This window comes from Zeus faber (assembly GCF_960531495.2).
Source record: "Zeus faber genome assembly, chromosome: 22".
NCBI classification, from domain to species: domain Eukaryota; kingdom Metazoa; phylum Chordata; class Actinopteri; order Zeiformes; family Zeidae; genus Zeus; species Zeus faber.
The window spans coordinates 4,018,260-4,031,113 of record NC_137209.1 but is presented as its reverse complement, the minus strand read 5'-3'; the positions used below and the strand labels follow the sequence as shown (position 1 = coordinate 4,031,113).

The 12,854-nt window shown below is 50.6% G+C and overlaps 1 protein-coding gene across 1 annotated transcript in view; it reads left to right on the top strand.

The window, feature by feature from the left end:
- sh3tc1 (SH3 domain and tetratricopeptide repeats 1) overlaps positions 1 to 12,854 on the top strand; it is a gene marked incomplete at its 5' end in the record, with an annotated part of 46,740 nt that overhangs the window by 26,141 nt on the left and 7,745 nt on the right. Inside the window, 7 exons of the mRNA XM_080023126.1 lie at positions 121 to 1,488; positions 1,913 to 2,053; positions 2,844 to 3,065; positions 3,413 to 3,593; positions 4,566 to 4,716; positions 5,006 to 5,128; positions 5,919 to 6,069. Of these exons, the coding sequence (XP_079879252.1) occupies positions 121 to 1,488; positions 1,913 to 2,053; positions 2,844 to 3,065; positions 3,413 to 3,593; positions 4,566 to 4,716; positions 5,006 to 5,128; positions 5,919 to 6,069 (2,337 nt within the window). The remainder of the gene's footprint in view (positions 1 to 120; positions 1,489 to 1,912; positions 2,054 to 2,843; positions 3,066 to 3,412; positions 3,594 to 4,565; positions 4,717 to 5,005; positions 5,129 to 5,918; positions 6,070 to 12,854) is intronic.

Here is a 12,854-nt window from a genome sequence, read left to right as displayed (position 1 = left end):
TGTAATACTATCAGACACATTTTGCCACGCCCCAAAGTCTACAGGCATCTCAAAGATTTATACCGACTCCCCAATATTTTGATGTCACGTTTTTGTTCTCACTCATTAAATCATTGGCAGGTGGTTCGTCCGGCGAAGCTGAAGCTCAAAATCGACGCAAATTGAAGAGAAATATGGAACGGATTCTCGTCCAAGACAAAGTTGCGTCGTGTCACACCCAAGTGAATGCAACTGAATCTGACAGTAATCCAGCACGTGTCCCCACCACATCAGATTCTGTGGCTCCTGGTTTCACAGTTCATCCCGTTGTAGAGGGGGATGACAACTCTGACATTTTCACCCCCCTCCTCTCCTTTTTGAACAGCTGTGACTACAAGCGAGAGTTCACCGTGCTCTATGGAGAAACTACGCAGCTTCTCTCCTCCTCTACTTTTTCTGGCCATACAGATGAAGGGGAGCTGACAGCCTTTCTGGGCGCGGCCAGGGAAATGGCCAGGAAGAAGCGCCTTTATTGGTCTCAGAGCCGTGTCTGCTTCCTGTTGGGCAAGCTGTGTGCCGGGCAGTCAAAGTTCAGCCAGGCCAGAGTTTACCTGGAGGAAGCCCTCAGCGTGCCGCGAGACGGCTTTACAGATACCAGGCTCCTCGCCGGCATCTATGCAAACCTGGCTGTGATATATCTCGTTCAGAAAAACACGGAAAAGTACTTTGCTCTGGCGGAGCGTAACGCCGCCTTGATTCTGAGTATCCCAGAATGCACGGAGAGCGTGGAAGAGAATTCTGAGATCCTGAAATACATTCTTAAGAAGGCTGTTCTGTCTCGCAACAAAATGGCTGAGTCCCGTGCTTGTTTCATGCTGGCCAAGTGGCATCTGAGACGCCGGGAAGATGTGAGTGCAGTGGCGTACATCGCGAGACTGCTGGTTCTTTCAGTGGAGCGTTCTATTACGTGGAACATCTCCCTCAGCCACGGGTACCTGAGCCTGGGGAGGCTGTATAGTGTGCTGTCTCTGCCTCACCTCAGTGTTTGCTCCGCCAGCGGAGCCTGTCAATGGCCAGACGCTACGTTGAGAGACTCTCTAAGTGGCTTGGCCCTGGTTCTGGAGAATTCAACAAAGCTATTCGACACCAATAAGCAAGGGAGCTCCCTCCCAACTCAGGTGGCACCGTATCTGCTCCGAGCTCTGTCTCTCATCGAGGAATCCGGAGAACCAGATGGAGGAGACCAATACCGCGCACTGAGTCACGTCTTGAGGATTTGCCTCTCCCAGCTGTTTCATATCCACCAAATGGACCGGGACGCCATCCGGTCCATGCTTGCACTCGTTGACCGAGGCGCTCATTCCCAAAGCCTTCCCGCTTCTGAAAGACACAGCTCCCTCATCTGGCTTGGATGGCTTCACATTTGTAACAAACAGGCGGACGTAGCCTTGGACATCTTAAACACCCTCCTGGCTTCTATGCCCGAACACTGCACTACCCCCCAGGAAGGTCTGTTACCATTTTGAACTAGTTGTGTTTGATTGGTTATTGTTTTCATTACTATTCTTACAATTTCTTTACCCTTATTTCACATTTTACTCTGTTATTTATTTTAGTTAGAAATGTATATCCTTGCACTTTTCCCATTCCCATAAACATGCAGTTGAGATCCTGATGCTTCTATCGAAGTTTTACAACTTGCTTTCCCCTAGAGCGTCTTCTTCAATTTTAATTGATTTGGCTTTTCCTCCCTTGGAAATAAATACAATATAATTATAGTATAATTATATGCACACACACACACACACACACACACACACACACACACACACACACACACACACACACACACACACACACACACACACACACACACATATATATATATATAAAATTTAAAAATGAGGTTAAATTCATGTGATTTGACTTGAAGGGGTGATTCTCAACATGCGTGGCATTGCCCATCGATGCATGGGTGACCTGCGGAGGGCAGCAGAGAGCTACCAGGCTGCTGCTGACATCTGTGAGGAGTTTGAGGACAGCACCAACTGGGCTGTGGCCCAGGCCAATTTAGGTAATGTGTACACTGCCCTTTGCGCAGTCCTACCTGGAGATGAATTTCCTGTTCCTGATAAAATTATGAATTATGAGTACTGAAATGCGAGAATTCTGCAGAAATGTATGCACGGAGATGTAGTATATATTGACGTAGTAGTTGTTCATTATTTGTGTCAATTGAACTATTAAATATTTTCATGAAACTGAAATGAAGGCATTCAGTACAGGCAAACATAGATACAGACATGCATTTGAATATAGAATCTTCAAATGTTTTGAAAAACCTTTTTAAAAGGAAGAAGTGCCTTTATTTGTCTCAGAGCTGTGTCTGCTACCTGTTGGGCAAGCTTTGTGCTAGGCAGTCAAAGTTCAGCCAGGCCAGAGTTTACCTCGAGGAAGCGCAGTTAAAACTCATAATTAATTTTAGTAGATTAGAAAAAAACATATTTTCCAAAACATATACTTTCAAAAAATGTTATTTTTATTAGACCCCTAAGGTATACCCTGAATTCCCCAACCATATCTTTATATATATATTTTTATATATATATATGAATATGTGTGTGTGTGTGTGTATATACACACACATAACACACATAAGACAAGAGGCCTTCATATATTCCAATTTATTTTTCAACATATAACATTATATTTTTCATAAATATATGACAATTTACACTATGTAGGGGCAATTCCTCAAAATCCTCTAAAAAGGAAGTTATAGAAATAATAATTGTGATCACAAACATTCTTCAACACCATCAACAACTCTAAATATATTGCCATCCTCATTGACTCTCATGTAGGGCTGTTGTGTCTGAAGGCGGGGGCCAAAAGGCTGGCGGAGACGCATCTGACCAAAGCAGTGGAGCTCTTCTCTACACTGGACCAACAGGAAAACGAGCTGAACTTCTTGTCCGTGCTGCTGGAGCTGGGAGGCCTCTATGTCAACCAGGGTCAGCTGGAATACGGGAAGGGATGCTACGAATGGGCACTACTTCTCGCTATTAAAGGAGACCATTCAGACTGTACGTAAAGCCGCCTTCTCAAGGTTGTTATTACTCGGCACTATGGAATACTTGACTCTAATTGACAACAGTGGCGATTGGAGGTCAGTTATTTCTGAATAATGACCACTGATTTGTTAACAATGACCGTCGCCATGGGCGCCTGCTTCACCTGGTTTTACACGCCTTGTATCACTCAACCTAAAGTCGTTCTTGCTAACAGTAGCTCGCCAACTCCAAACTAAAATGGAATAATTTCACCCCTGTATGGTAGACAGACAGACGGAGTCAGTCACTCATTTTCTATGAACACCTACATACACACTTACCCTCCACCTGTAATTGAATGATATTCCTCCTTCTGTCAGGCCAGCTTTGTGCAACACAGAGACTGTGCCACCTGTACGGGGCTGTGAGCCCCGACGAAACCCAGTGCATCATCTACAATGAACACCAGCTCGGCCTGCTCCGGAGGCAAGGCAAGAGGGGACAGGAGGGGGAAGTCCTAGAGACCATCAGCCAGCTGTATTTAAGCCTGAGAACCGAGAGGTAGGTGTGTGCGTGTGTGTGTGTGTGTGTGCAAATGCATGCGTGAAATCATTTCCTGAGGACGGGACGTGTGGCAGCAGCGCAAAGCATGTCAAATGGGGATGCAGAAAACTTCTGTGTATGTCTTAGGCTTAAAGGGATACTCCAGTTTTTGGGGGAAATTAACCTTTAGTCTGTTTTTCCCAGTTTTAGATGAGAAGGTCAATACCAGTTTCACCCCTGTGTGTCCAGTACACGGATGGCGACGGGCAGCATTCTAACTGTGTTAGCTCAATGCAAAGCTTCAGGAGGAATCAAGCAGCCTAGCTCCTCTGAAATTAGGGAGATACACCTTCCAGCATCTAAAAAGCTGAGTTTAGTACTGGGCTGTTACTATGACTATTATTATTTTTCTCTTAAATTGAAAAAGCAAACATTTCCTTTCGTCTATTATTATGGACGATATTGAAAATAACGTGACTTGATTGGATCCACGTTGCTTCCCTTTTCTTATACACTTTATTTTATATGTATATTTCTTTCCAAAATGTAATCCAGAATTAAGGTTGCAGGAGTTTGTGAAAGTACAAAACATAGAAATTACCAAAAAGTGACTAAAATGGCACCTTTAATTAAATATGGTCGACCCCCTGTTGGATTTAAGTCATGGCGCAAATACAATTTTTTATACTTTTTTTTAAAGTCTTCTGATGTTACATAATGTGTACCGAATTTCGTGAGTTTTCAGGAAAACAGTGAATAGGTTTGATGTTTTTAATTTTTTTTTTTATTTTCTAGGGGGGGCGTAACGAACCAGTTTGCCAAAATTTTTGGAGTTTTCGAGTATCTTAAGGCCCCCAAAAAGCAGACTCTCAACGGCTGAAGAAGAAGAAGAATCGGAAGAATGAACAAAGCAATAACAAATGGGTCTTCCCCACATTCTGCGGGCTTGAACCCTAATAACGTCTGCTCATTTTTTCTCTGTGTTGCCAGGGCATACCGGGCAGCGCTGGACTACACCAAGAGAAGTCTGGGTATTTATATCGACCTGGGCCGCAGGCAGAAGGAGGCGTACGGCTGGCTCCAGGCAGGGAAGATCTACCACATGCTCGGTCAGACTGAACTGGTGGATTTATACGTACAGGTCCGAGCCCCGCTGTGAAAGAGGAAACCACAGCTTGCTGCACTCGATGTACCACAATACTATATATATACTTAATGCATTGTATTGATTTTTATCTGGATTGTACTGTAAGTAAATAATGTAGGACATGGATGTTTGTACCCGGTGGCTTTTAAAAAGATTTTTTCCATTTCCAGAGCAACAGACCTTTCCATGACGTCTGAGGGAGATTCTACTATACGCAGCATTTTGAAGTTTTGCACTCATCTGTGGTCAGATGTGTTCACCATCTGTTAATTTCCTTGGCCAGGTGGCCCAAGATGTTGGACTTAGCACGGGGGACACTGGCTTCATCCTGCGGCTCCTCGAGGCTGCAGGAGATGTTTTCTTTAACAGCTCCCAGGACAGAGAAAAGGCTGTCTGTTTTTACCGGGTAGGAAGTTGTGTGTGTGTGTGTGTGTGTGTGTGTGTGTGTGTGTGTGTGTGTGTGTGTGTGTGTGTGTGTGTGTGTGTGTGTGTGTGTGTGTGTGTGTGTGTGTGTGTGTGTGTGTGGGCCTGGATGATATGCAGTCATTTATTATCACAATAATCATATGGAAATCCACAGCATATATACTGTATATATGTATATATACAAATGTGTGTGTATTTGTGTGTGTGTATATATGTACAGTATATGATATACAGTATATGTAATAATTTTGACGATAGAGATATATACCTCTGAAAGACAATACAATGCTAATATCAATGTTTAGATATAGGCGATTTCCCCCTTCAGAGAGATATAAAGTGTTATCTTGTCAGCCAAAAAATGTTCCGCCAGCAAGAATTACCAAGATGGCATCCAAATGAACTGTCTTCTACTGAAGGAACTCAAGGGAGCTAATGTGGAGTAGGTTGGGTTTCAGTTGCGTGGTCGAGCAGCAGAGATAGTTAGCACAACCGGTTGTTAAGGATAATTTCACTATTTGTCACCGCAGGTCTTAAGGGAATTGAGGAAAATGAAAAAACAAAAACATGACAAGGCCTGGGTTGAAAATGGTGAACTTGTCCTTTGACAACCAACCAGACATGTTAGATTTAAGCACCCCCTGTTTCCTGAAATGCATGCATATTGGATATTGCAGTCCTGCCTATCCCATCATCCTCTATGTATTTATCGTGTTTTAATGCCCTCGGTTTTGTTTCTTCTAATGCTCTCCATGTGTCCTACCTCCTAGGACCGCGCTCTGCCTATTTCCCTGAAAACGGGCTGCATTGGAACCACACTGAGGTTGTGTAATAAGCTGGTTGAACTCATGCTCCACCTTAAGCTCTATGGCGACGCTGTGGAATTTGGGCAGACAGCGCTGGATATCAGCATCAGTCAGGGTGAGGAGAAAAAACAACTCAGATTCAAACAATTGAAATGTTTATCGTTTTGAAAATATTGTATGTCACATAAGAGTACATGACAACACATTTCTACTTGAAAATAACCATCATGGTAGATTTGACACCTTAATACTGGTTGATTAACACAATTTCATTTAGCAATAATTATTTTCAGAGAAGGATACTCTTTGCTTAAATTACCCCTTTAGACTGTAGCTTAACTGTAGATTTACTCCTTTCATTCGTTATAAAAATTATTTTCGCCAATAATTTTGAATTTGCAAATAGGACAACAAATCTAGATTTTTCCTTGTGGAGTAAGTAATGTATATGGCACTTCTAAAACGATGAAGAGCTACGAAGTGCTTCACAGCAGATACAAGAAAATAATAGTATGACGTTGCAAAGGTGCGTACTGGCGCAGGGCCAGGGAATGTGGACGAGGAGGCAGGCGGAGGCAAAACAGCGCTGGTTGGCGTGTTAATGGCGTAGTCTTTTAAAATGAAATGGTGGCTTGTGGGCCAAAAGGAAAAACTCAGAGGGGCTCGCAGGCCAATATATAAATAGTTTATGCAGATCACCGCTTTCTGATCTCCCGCTGTCTGTCTGTCTGTTTTTAAAAGATTTGTTGAAGCGCTCGACCAGGCCATCCATCTGCGCGTAGTAAACGCTAGTCCGAATTGAGGACGCCCAGTAACCCATACAGTTCACGCAGTGTGCGTGACATTAACGTAGTGCCCTGGTCGGTCAGGATTTCCTTTGAAATCCCGACCTGGGAGATGACCTGAAACAGCGCCTACGCCACATTTTTGGCCGTAATACTGCGCAGTGGCAATGCTTCTTTGTATCAGGTCTTGTAGTCCACTAGGACTAAAACAAATCGATAGCCCCAAGCACTGTGGTCTTATGGCCCGCTAAGATTCATAGCGATTCTCTCGAATGGAGTCTCGACAAAGGGGAGGGGCCTCAACAGCGCTCTGGGAATAGCCGTTTATTCACCAGCTGACACTCAGGACAGGGAACACAGCGCCACCGCACATCCGCCCAGATGCCCAGCTAGTAGAATCGGGCCAGTATCCGCTTGAGTGTTTTCTCGTGTCTTAGGTGACCGGACATCGGGTTATAATGTGCCACCTGGAAAACTAAATCCAGACTGCTTTTAGGGACGAACAATTGCGTAACCTCTTCTCCTGCGTGAGCATCACAGCCTCGATATAATCTATCTCTAATCACCGCAAAATACGGTTGCGTGAGCGCAGCATCCGGACGCACTAACACGCCATCGATTTTATCTACCCGCTCAAAGGCCCAGTGAAGCGAATCGTCCCAAGATTGTTCCAGAGGAAAGTCCTCCATGGGATGGACTGGGGGTTCGAGAGAAGTTCCCACCTGGGGCTCCCCCTCCTCCGCTCTGGTGACCACCGCCGGTGTGACATCCGCGTTGCCGTGCGACTTCCGTGTTGCCGTGCGCCGCATAACACTCACATATGCCTACAGACCGTGAGCGCACCCCCTCTGTTTCTTTCATAAGACATCGAAACCCAGCCAATTTGTACCCAAAATCAGGGAGTGCGACAGGTCGAACCAGGTGTTGCGGGGTAGGAGGTGGTCTCCCTCTGGTGATCGTCTTTCCTCTGGCGGATGAAGGGACGGGAGGGGGGCCCGGAAGGAAGGCAGATGATGGCCGCGAGGTCGCAGTGCTGGTACCGACCGGTCCCTCAGTGGGCCCCTCTCTGGTCCGGTGTGGTAGGCGCTGGTGTGGGCGTAGGCCTGCGTGTGGTCCTCCGCAAGGGCTATGGCAGCTTGGAGGGAGGCTGGGCGGGGGCATCTTATCTAGCTAGCGGCGCGGGCCAGGAGATTGTCCACAAACTGTTTGGTGGCCACCGCCTCGATCTTGTGCAGGGAGCGCTCTACCGGTTGGAGCCACCACTGGGCCGCGTCCAGGAACTGATGGGTGTGCAGGAACATCCGCCCCGCGGTGTTGTAGGGAAGTGACCGAAGGCGCAGGTGGTGGCCATTAGGTGTCCTCCCGACCAGTTCCATCACCACCCTCTGGAAGACAGCGTAGCTCATCCGCTGCTCCGGTGGTAGGGCATGCGCTGGTAGCTGGGCTTCTCTCGAGAGGAGGGGAACGAGCCACCACGCCTGCTCGTGGGCCATTTGATCGAAGTTAGCGCGGAACGCCTCGGGATCATCCTCCTCCGTCACTGGGCGGGGGGCACAGTGGTCATTCCTCACCGGGTGTGCTGCGCTCACAGAGGACCTGGATGGCTTGCTGGCTTTCCTGGAGTGCCCCCTGGTTCTGCTTGCGGACCCTCACCATCTCCTGGAACTGCAGGGCTTGTTGTTCCTGCATGGTTGAGAGGGCCACCACCATCTGTTCCAGGGGGGAGGGTGTCCGGGATTCTGCCTCGCGCTGCTCCATGTTCGTTCAGGTGCCACTTGTAGAGGTGCGTACTGGCGCAGGGCCAGGGAATGAGGAAGAGGAGGCAGGCGGAGGTGAAAAAGCGCCGGTTGGCGTGTTTATTGCGTAGTCTTTTAAAATCAAATGGTCGCTCGTGGGCCAAAAGGAAAAACTCAGGGGCTCGCAGGCCAATAAATAAATAGTCCAGCGGATCACCGCTTTCATATCTCGGGCTGAACTCACCCCATGCGATCGGTCTCGCAGGCACGCTGATTCTCACTGCGGAGACAACCAAACAATTATTCCTTCCTGTTTTAGGATCGGACGAATCAACTGAGTTCCATTGATTCGCCCGATCCACAGCAGCTGAGGAGCCCTGGGATGGGAGCCTGCACCCTTAAACTATCAAAAATCATAGCATAAGAGATCCAAATAAAAACAAATTTAAATATTTATTTATGTATGTGCCCATTTATTTTTATGTATGTAACGGGTGTGGTTAGGACCCAATTGCAGCACAAAGACAGGCAGGGATATTTGGTAATGTATTTTATTTGTAGATCAGACGGAAGACAGGCAGGGGGCAGGCAGGATACATTGTCGGGGACAGGCAGGTTCGATAACAAGGAGTGCATGCAGAAGACAGGCGGAGTGGCAGGCAGGATACCTGGTCGGAGCGAGGCAGAGTCGGTAGCAGGGAATCAGTCTGGAGAACGCTGGAGAGTCTGGTGCAAGCATCGAAGACAAACTGGCAATGGGTGACTGGTGAGAGAGGCATATATAGTGGTTAGATTGCAGATCTGGAACAGCTGTGTGCTCAGGTGAATAGAGTTGGGCTAATGGGACAGGTAAGGAGAGGGAGGGGAAAGTAGAAGAAGGCGGAGATCGTGACAGAACCCCCCCCTCAATGGACGGCTCCTGACATCCCAAACGAACAAGAAAAAAAAAGAAAATCACACCAAAAAGTCCATGCAGGGTGGGAGGTGGGGGTCCAGAGGAGGGCTAGTACTCGTCGGAGACCCCGTCCATCTCCTCGTCCTCCGCTAAATGGGCCACATCCTCATCGGAGGAAGGACCCCCAGGGTCGACATCCTCTGCCTCTGAAACATCGCTGGAGGACGCAGACAAGAGAGGTGGTGGGGTCTGCGGTCGGGAGGGTTGACCTGGTCTGGAGGGCTGGTCAGGATTGCGCTGATGGAACCTCCTGATGAGGGTGTGGTCCAGAATGTGCCTTGCAGGGACCCAGGACCTCTCCTCCGGGCCGTAACCCTCCCAATCCACCAGGTACTGCAGGCCTCTCCCACAGCGGCGGGAACGTAGGAGACGGCGGACAGAGAAGGCAGGACCCCCGTCAATGAAGCGCGGAGGAGGCAGGGGAGGCGCCAAGGGGACCAGAGCACTCTCCCTGACTGGCTTGACCTTGGACACGTGGAAGGTGGGATGGACGCGCATGGACCTGGGGAGCTTGAGCCGCACTGCCACCGGGTTGACGACCTTCTCGATCTTGAATGGGCCGATGAACCGAGGAACCAGCTTCTTAGAGTCCACCTTCAGGGGGAGGTCCCGGGTGGAGAGCCAGACCTTCTGGCCCGGCTGGTACTCCGGGGCCTGGGAGCGGCGACGGTTGGCGGCAGAGGCGTTGCGGCCAGCGGCTCGGAGGAGGGCGGCCCGGGCCCGGGTCCAGGTCCTGCGCCAGCGGCGAATGAAGGCCTGGACGGACAGACAGGAAGCCCTCTTCTCATGGGCCGGGAACAGAGGCAGTTGGAAGCCGTAGGCGCACTGGAAGGGGAAGAGGCCTGTGGCCGAACTGGGTGTTGTGGGCATATTCCACCCACAAAAGCTGCTCGGACCAGGACGACGGGTGTTGTGATGTCATGCAGCGAAGGGCCGTCTCCATCTCCTGGTTCTTCTGCTCTGTTTGGCCGTTGGACTCGGGGTGGTACCCTGAAGAGAGGCTGACGGTGGCCCCCAGGAGCGCACAGAACTCCCTCCAGAAGACAGGCGAACTGGGGACCCCGGTCGGATACAACATCTACCGGGATGCCATGGAGGCGGACGACGTGGTACAATAATAGCTTGGCGGTGCCCTTGGCCGACGGGAGGTTCGGTAGAGGCACAAAGTGAGCCATCTTGCTAAACCAGTCCACCACGGTCAGGATGGTAGAATTGCTGCTAGATGGTGGCAGACGGGTAACGAAGTCCACGGAGATGTGAGACCAGCGGCGATGAGGAACCGGCAGTGGGTGTAGGACACCAGCAGGAGCAAGAAGAGAGGGTTTGTGCTGGTTACAGGTGGGGCAGGCATTGACGAACCCTCGGACGTCCTCACCCAGGGAGGGCCACCAGAAGCGACGCTGGACGACCTCCTTCGTCCGCTGGATCCCCGGGTGGCCGGTGAGTCAGGAGTTGTGAGCCCACTGGAGAACCTCGGATCGGAGGTCAGGCAGGACGAACAGACGGTCGGGCGGACATGCGCCAGGTTGGTCCTGGGCGGCAGCTCTGACCTTCTCTTCCACCTCCCGGGTGGGTGTGGCAACTAGACGGGAGGACGGTAGAATGGTGTCAGGGTCAGCAGCGTCTTCCTCCTCCTCCTGGAACTGCCGGGACAGGGCGTCAGGTTTGATATTGCATGCGAGGAAGAGCGCCCAACGGGCCTGACTGGAGTTCAGTCTCCTGGCGGACTGGATATACTCCAGGTTCTTGTGGTCGGTCCACCCCAGGAACGGCAGCTGGGTTCCCTCTAGCCAGTGTCGCCACTCCTCCAGGGCCAATTTGACGGCGAGAAGCTCCCTATTCCCGATTTCGTAGTTCCTCTCGGCCGAGGTTAAACGCCTGGAGAAGAAGGCGCAGGGATGAAGTTTCTGGTCGAAGGTGGTTCTCTGGGACAGAACAGCTCCGACTCCCATGTCGGAGGCGTCCACTTCAACCCCTAACTGCCGTTTGGGGTCAGGCAATACCAGAATGGGGGCTGAAGTGAACCGTGCCTTCAGGAAGTTAGGGCTGTGAGGGGGGCAGCCACTGTGCTGTAGCCTCGGATGAACCTCCGATAGAAGTGTGAAAAACCGAGGAAGCGCTGGAGTTGTTTGCGGGTGTCCGGGGCGGGCCAGGTGGTGACGGCGGAGATCTTAGTGGAGTCCATCTGGATGGTCCCCCTCCCTACGACGTACCCCAGGAAGGAGACGGACGGGACGTGAAACTCACACTTCTCCGCCTTCAAAGAGTGAGTTCTCCAGGAGGCGCTGCAGGACCGTCTGGATGTGGTGGACGTGCTCAGCTTGGGATCGGGAGAAGATCAGGATGTCGTCGAGGTACACGAAGACGAATTTGTTGAGCATGTTCCTGAGCACGTCATTGACCAGGGCCTGGAAGACGGCGGGGGCGTTGGTGAGACCAAAAGGCATCACCAGATATTCGTAGTGACCGGAGGGAGTGTTGAACGCCGTCTTCCATTCGCCCCCCTCTCGAACCCGGACCACATGGTAGGCGTTGCGTAGGTCGAGCTTGGGGAACACCGTGGCCCCCTCCAGGAGTTCGAAGGCTGATGAGATGAGGGGCAGGGGATAATGGTTCTTGACCGTAATGTAGTTGAGACCGCGATAGTCAATACAGGGGCGAAGCGACTTGTCCTTCTTCTCCAAGAAGAAGAAGCGGGAGGAGGGACAGATGATGCCTGCCGCCAGGGCATCGTTAATATAGGTGTCCATGGCCTCTCTCTCTGGGGCGAACAGGGAGTACAGGCGGCCTCTGGGGGGGGGGGCGGAGCCGGGCTGGAGGTCGATAGCAATATCGTAGGGATGTCGCCTTGGCCTTGCTGAAGACCTCCCTGAAGTCGAGGTACTCGGCGGGGACCCCCAACATGTCAGGTGCGGAGCTGGAGCTGTTGGGTGGCTGAGGTGCGGCAGCTTGCTTCAGGCAGACCTGATGGCACGCAGGACTCCATCCCAGAATAGCCCCTGTGGTCCAGTCGAGGTGTGGGTTGTGACGCCGGATCCAGGGGAACCCCAGGAGGAGAGGGTGACGAGGTGAGTGCAGGATGCAGAACTATCGTCTCGTGGTGGTTGCCGGACAGGAGCATGCGGATGGGCACTGTCTGATGGGTGACTGTCCCCAGGAGGCGGCCATCCAGGGCAGTGGCAGGTACCGGAGAAGGCAGGAGAACTCGACCAACACCCAGCTGCCGTGCTAGGTTATTGTCGATGATGTTAACATCGGAACCAGAGTCAATAAGTATGGCGAGGGAATGTGAGCCTTGGGGCAGGAGCAGCCGAGCCTGGCAGGGGGGGCGTAGGTTGGAGGGGGATTTGGAGGTGTGGCTCACCAGGACCTCCTCCCTCACTGGCGAGCCCGGTCCTTTTACCGGACACCCGGAAATGTAGTG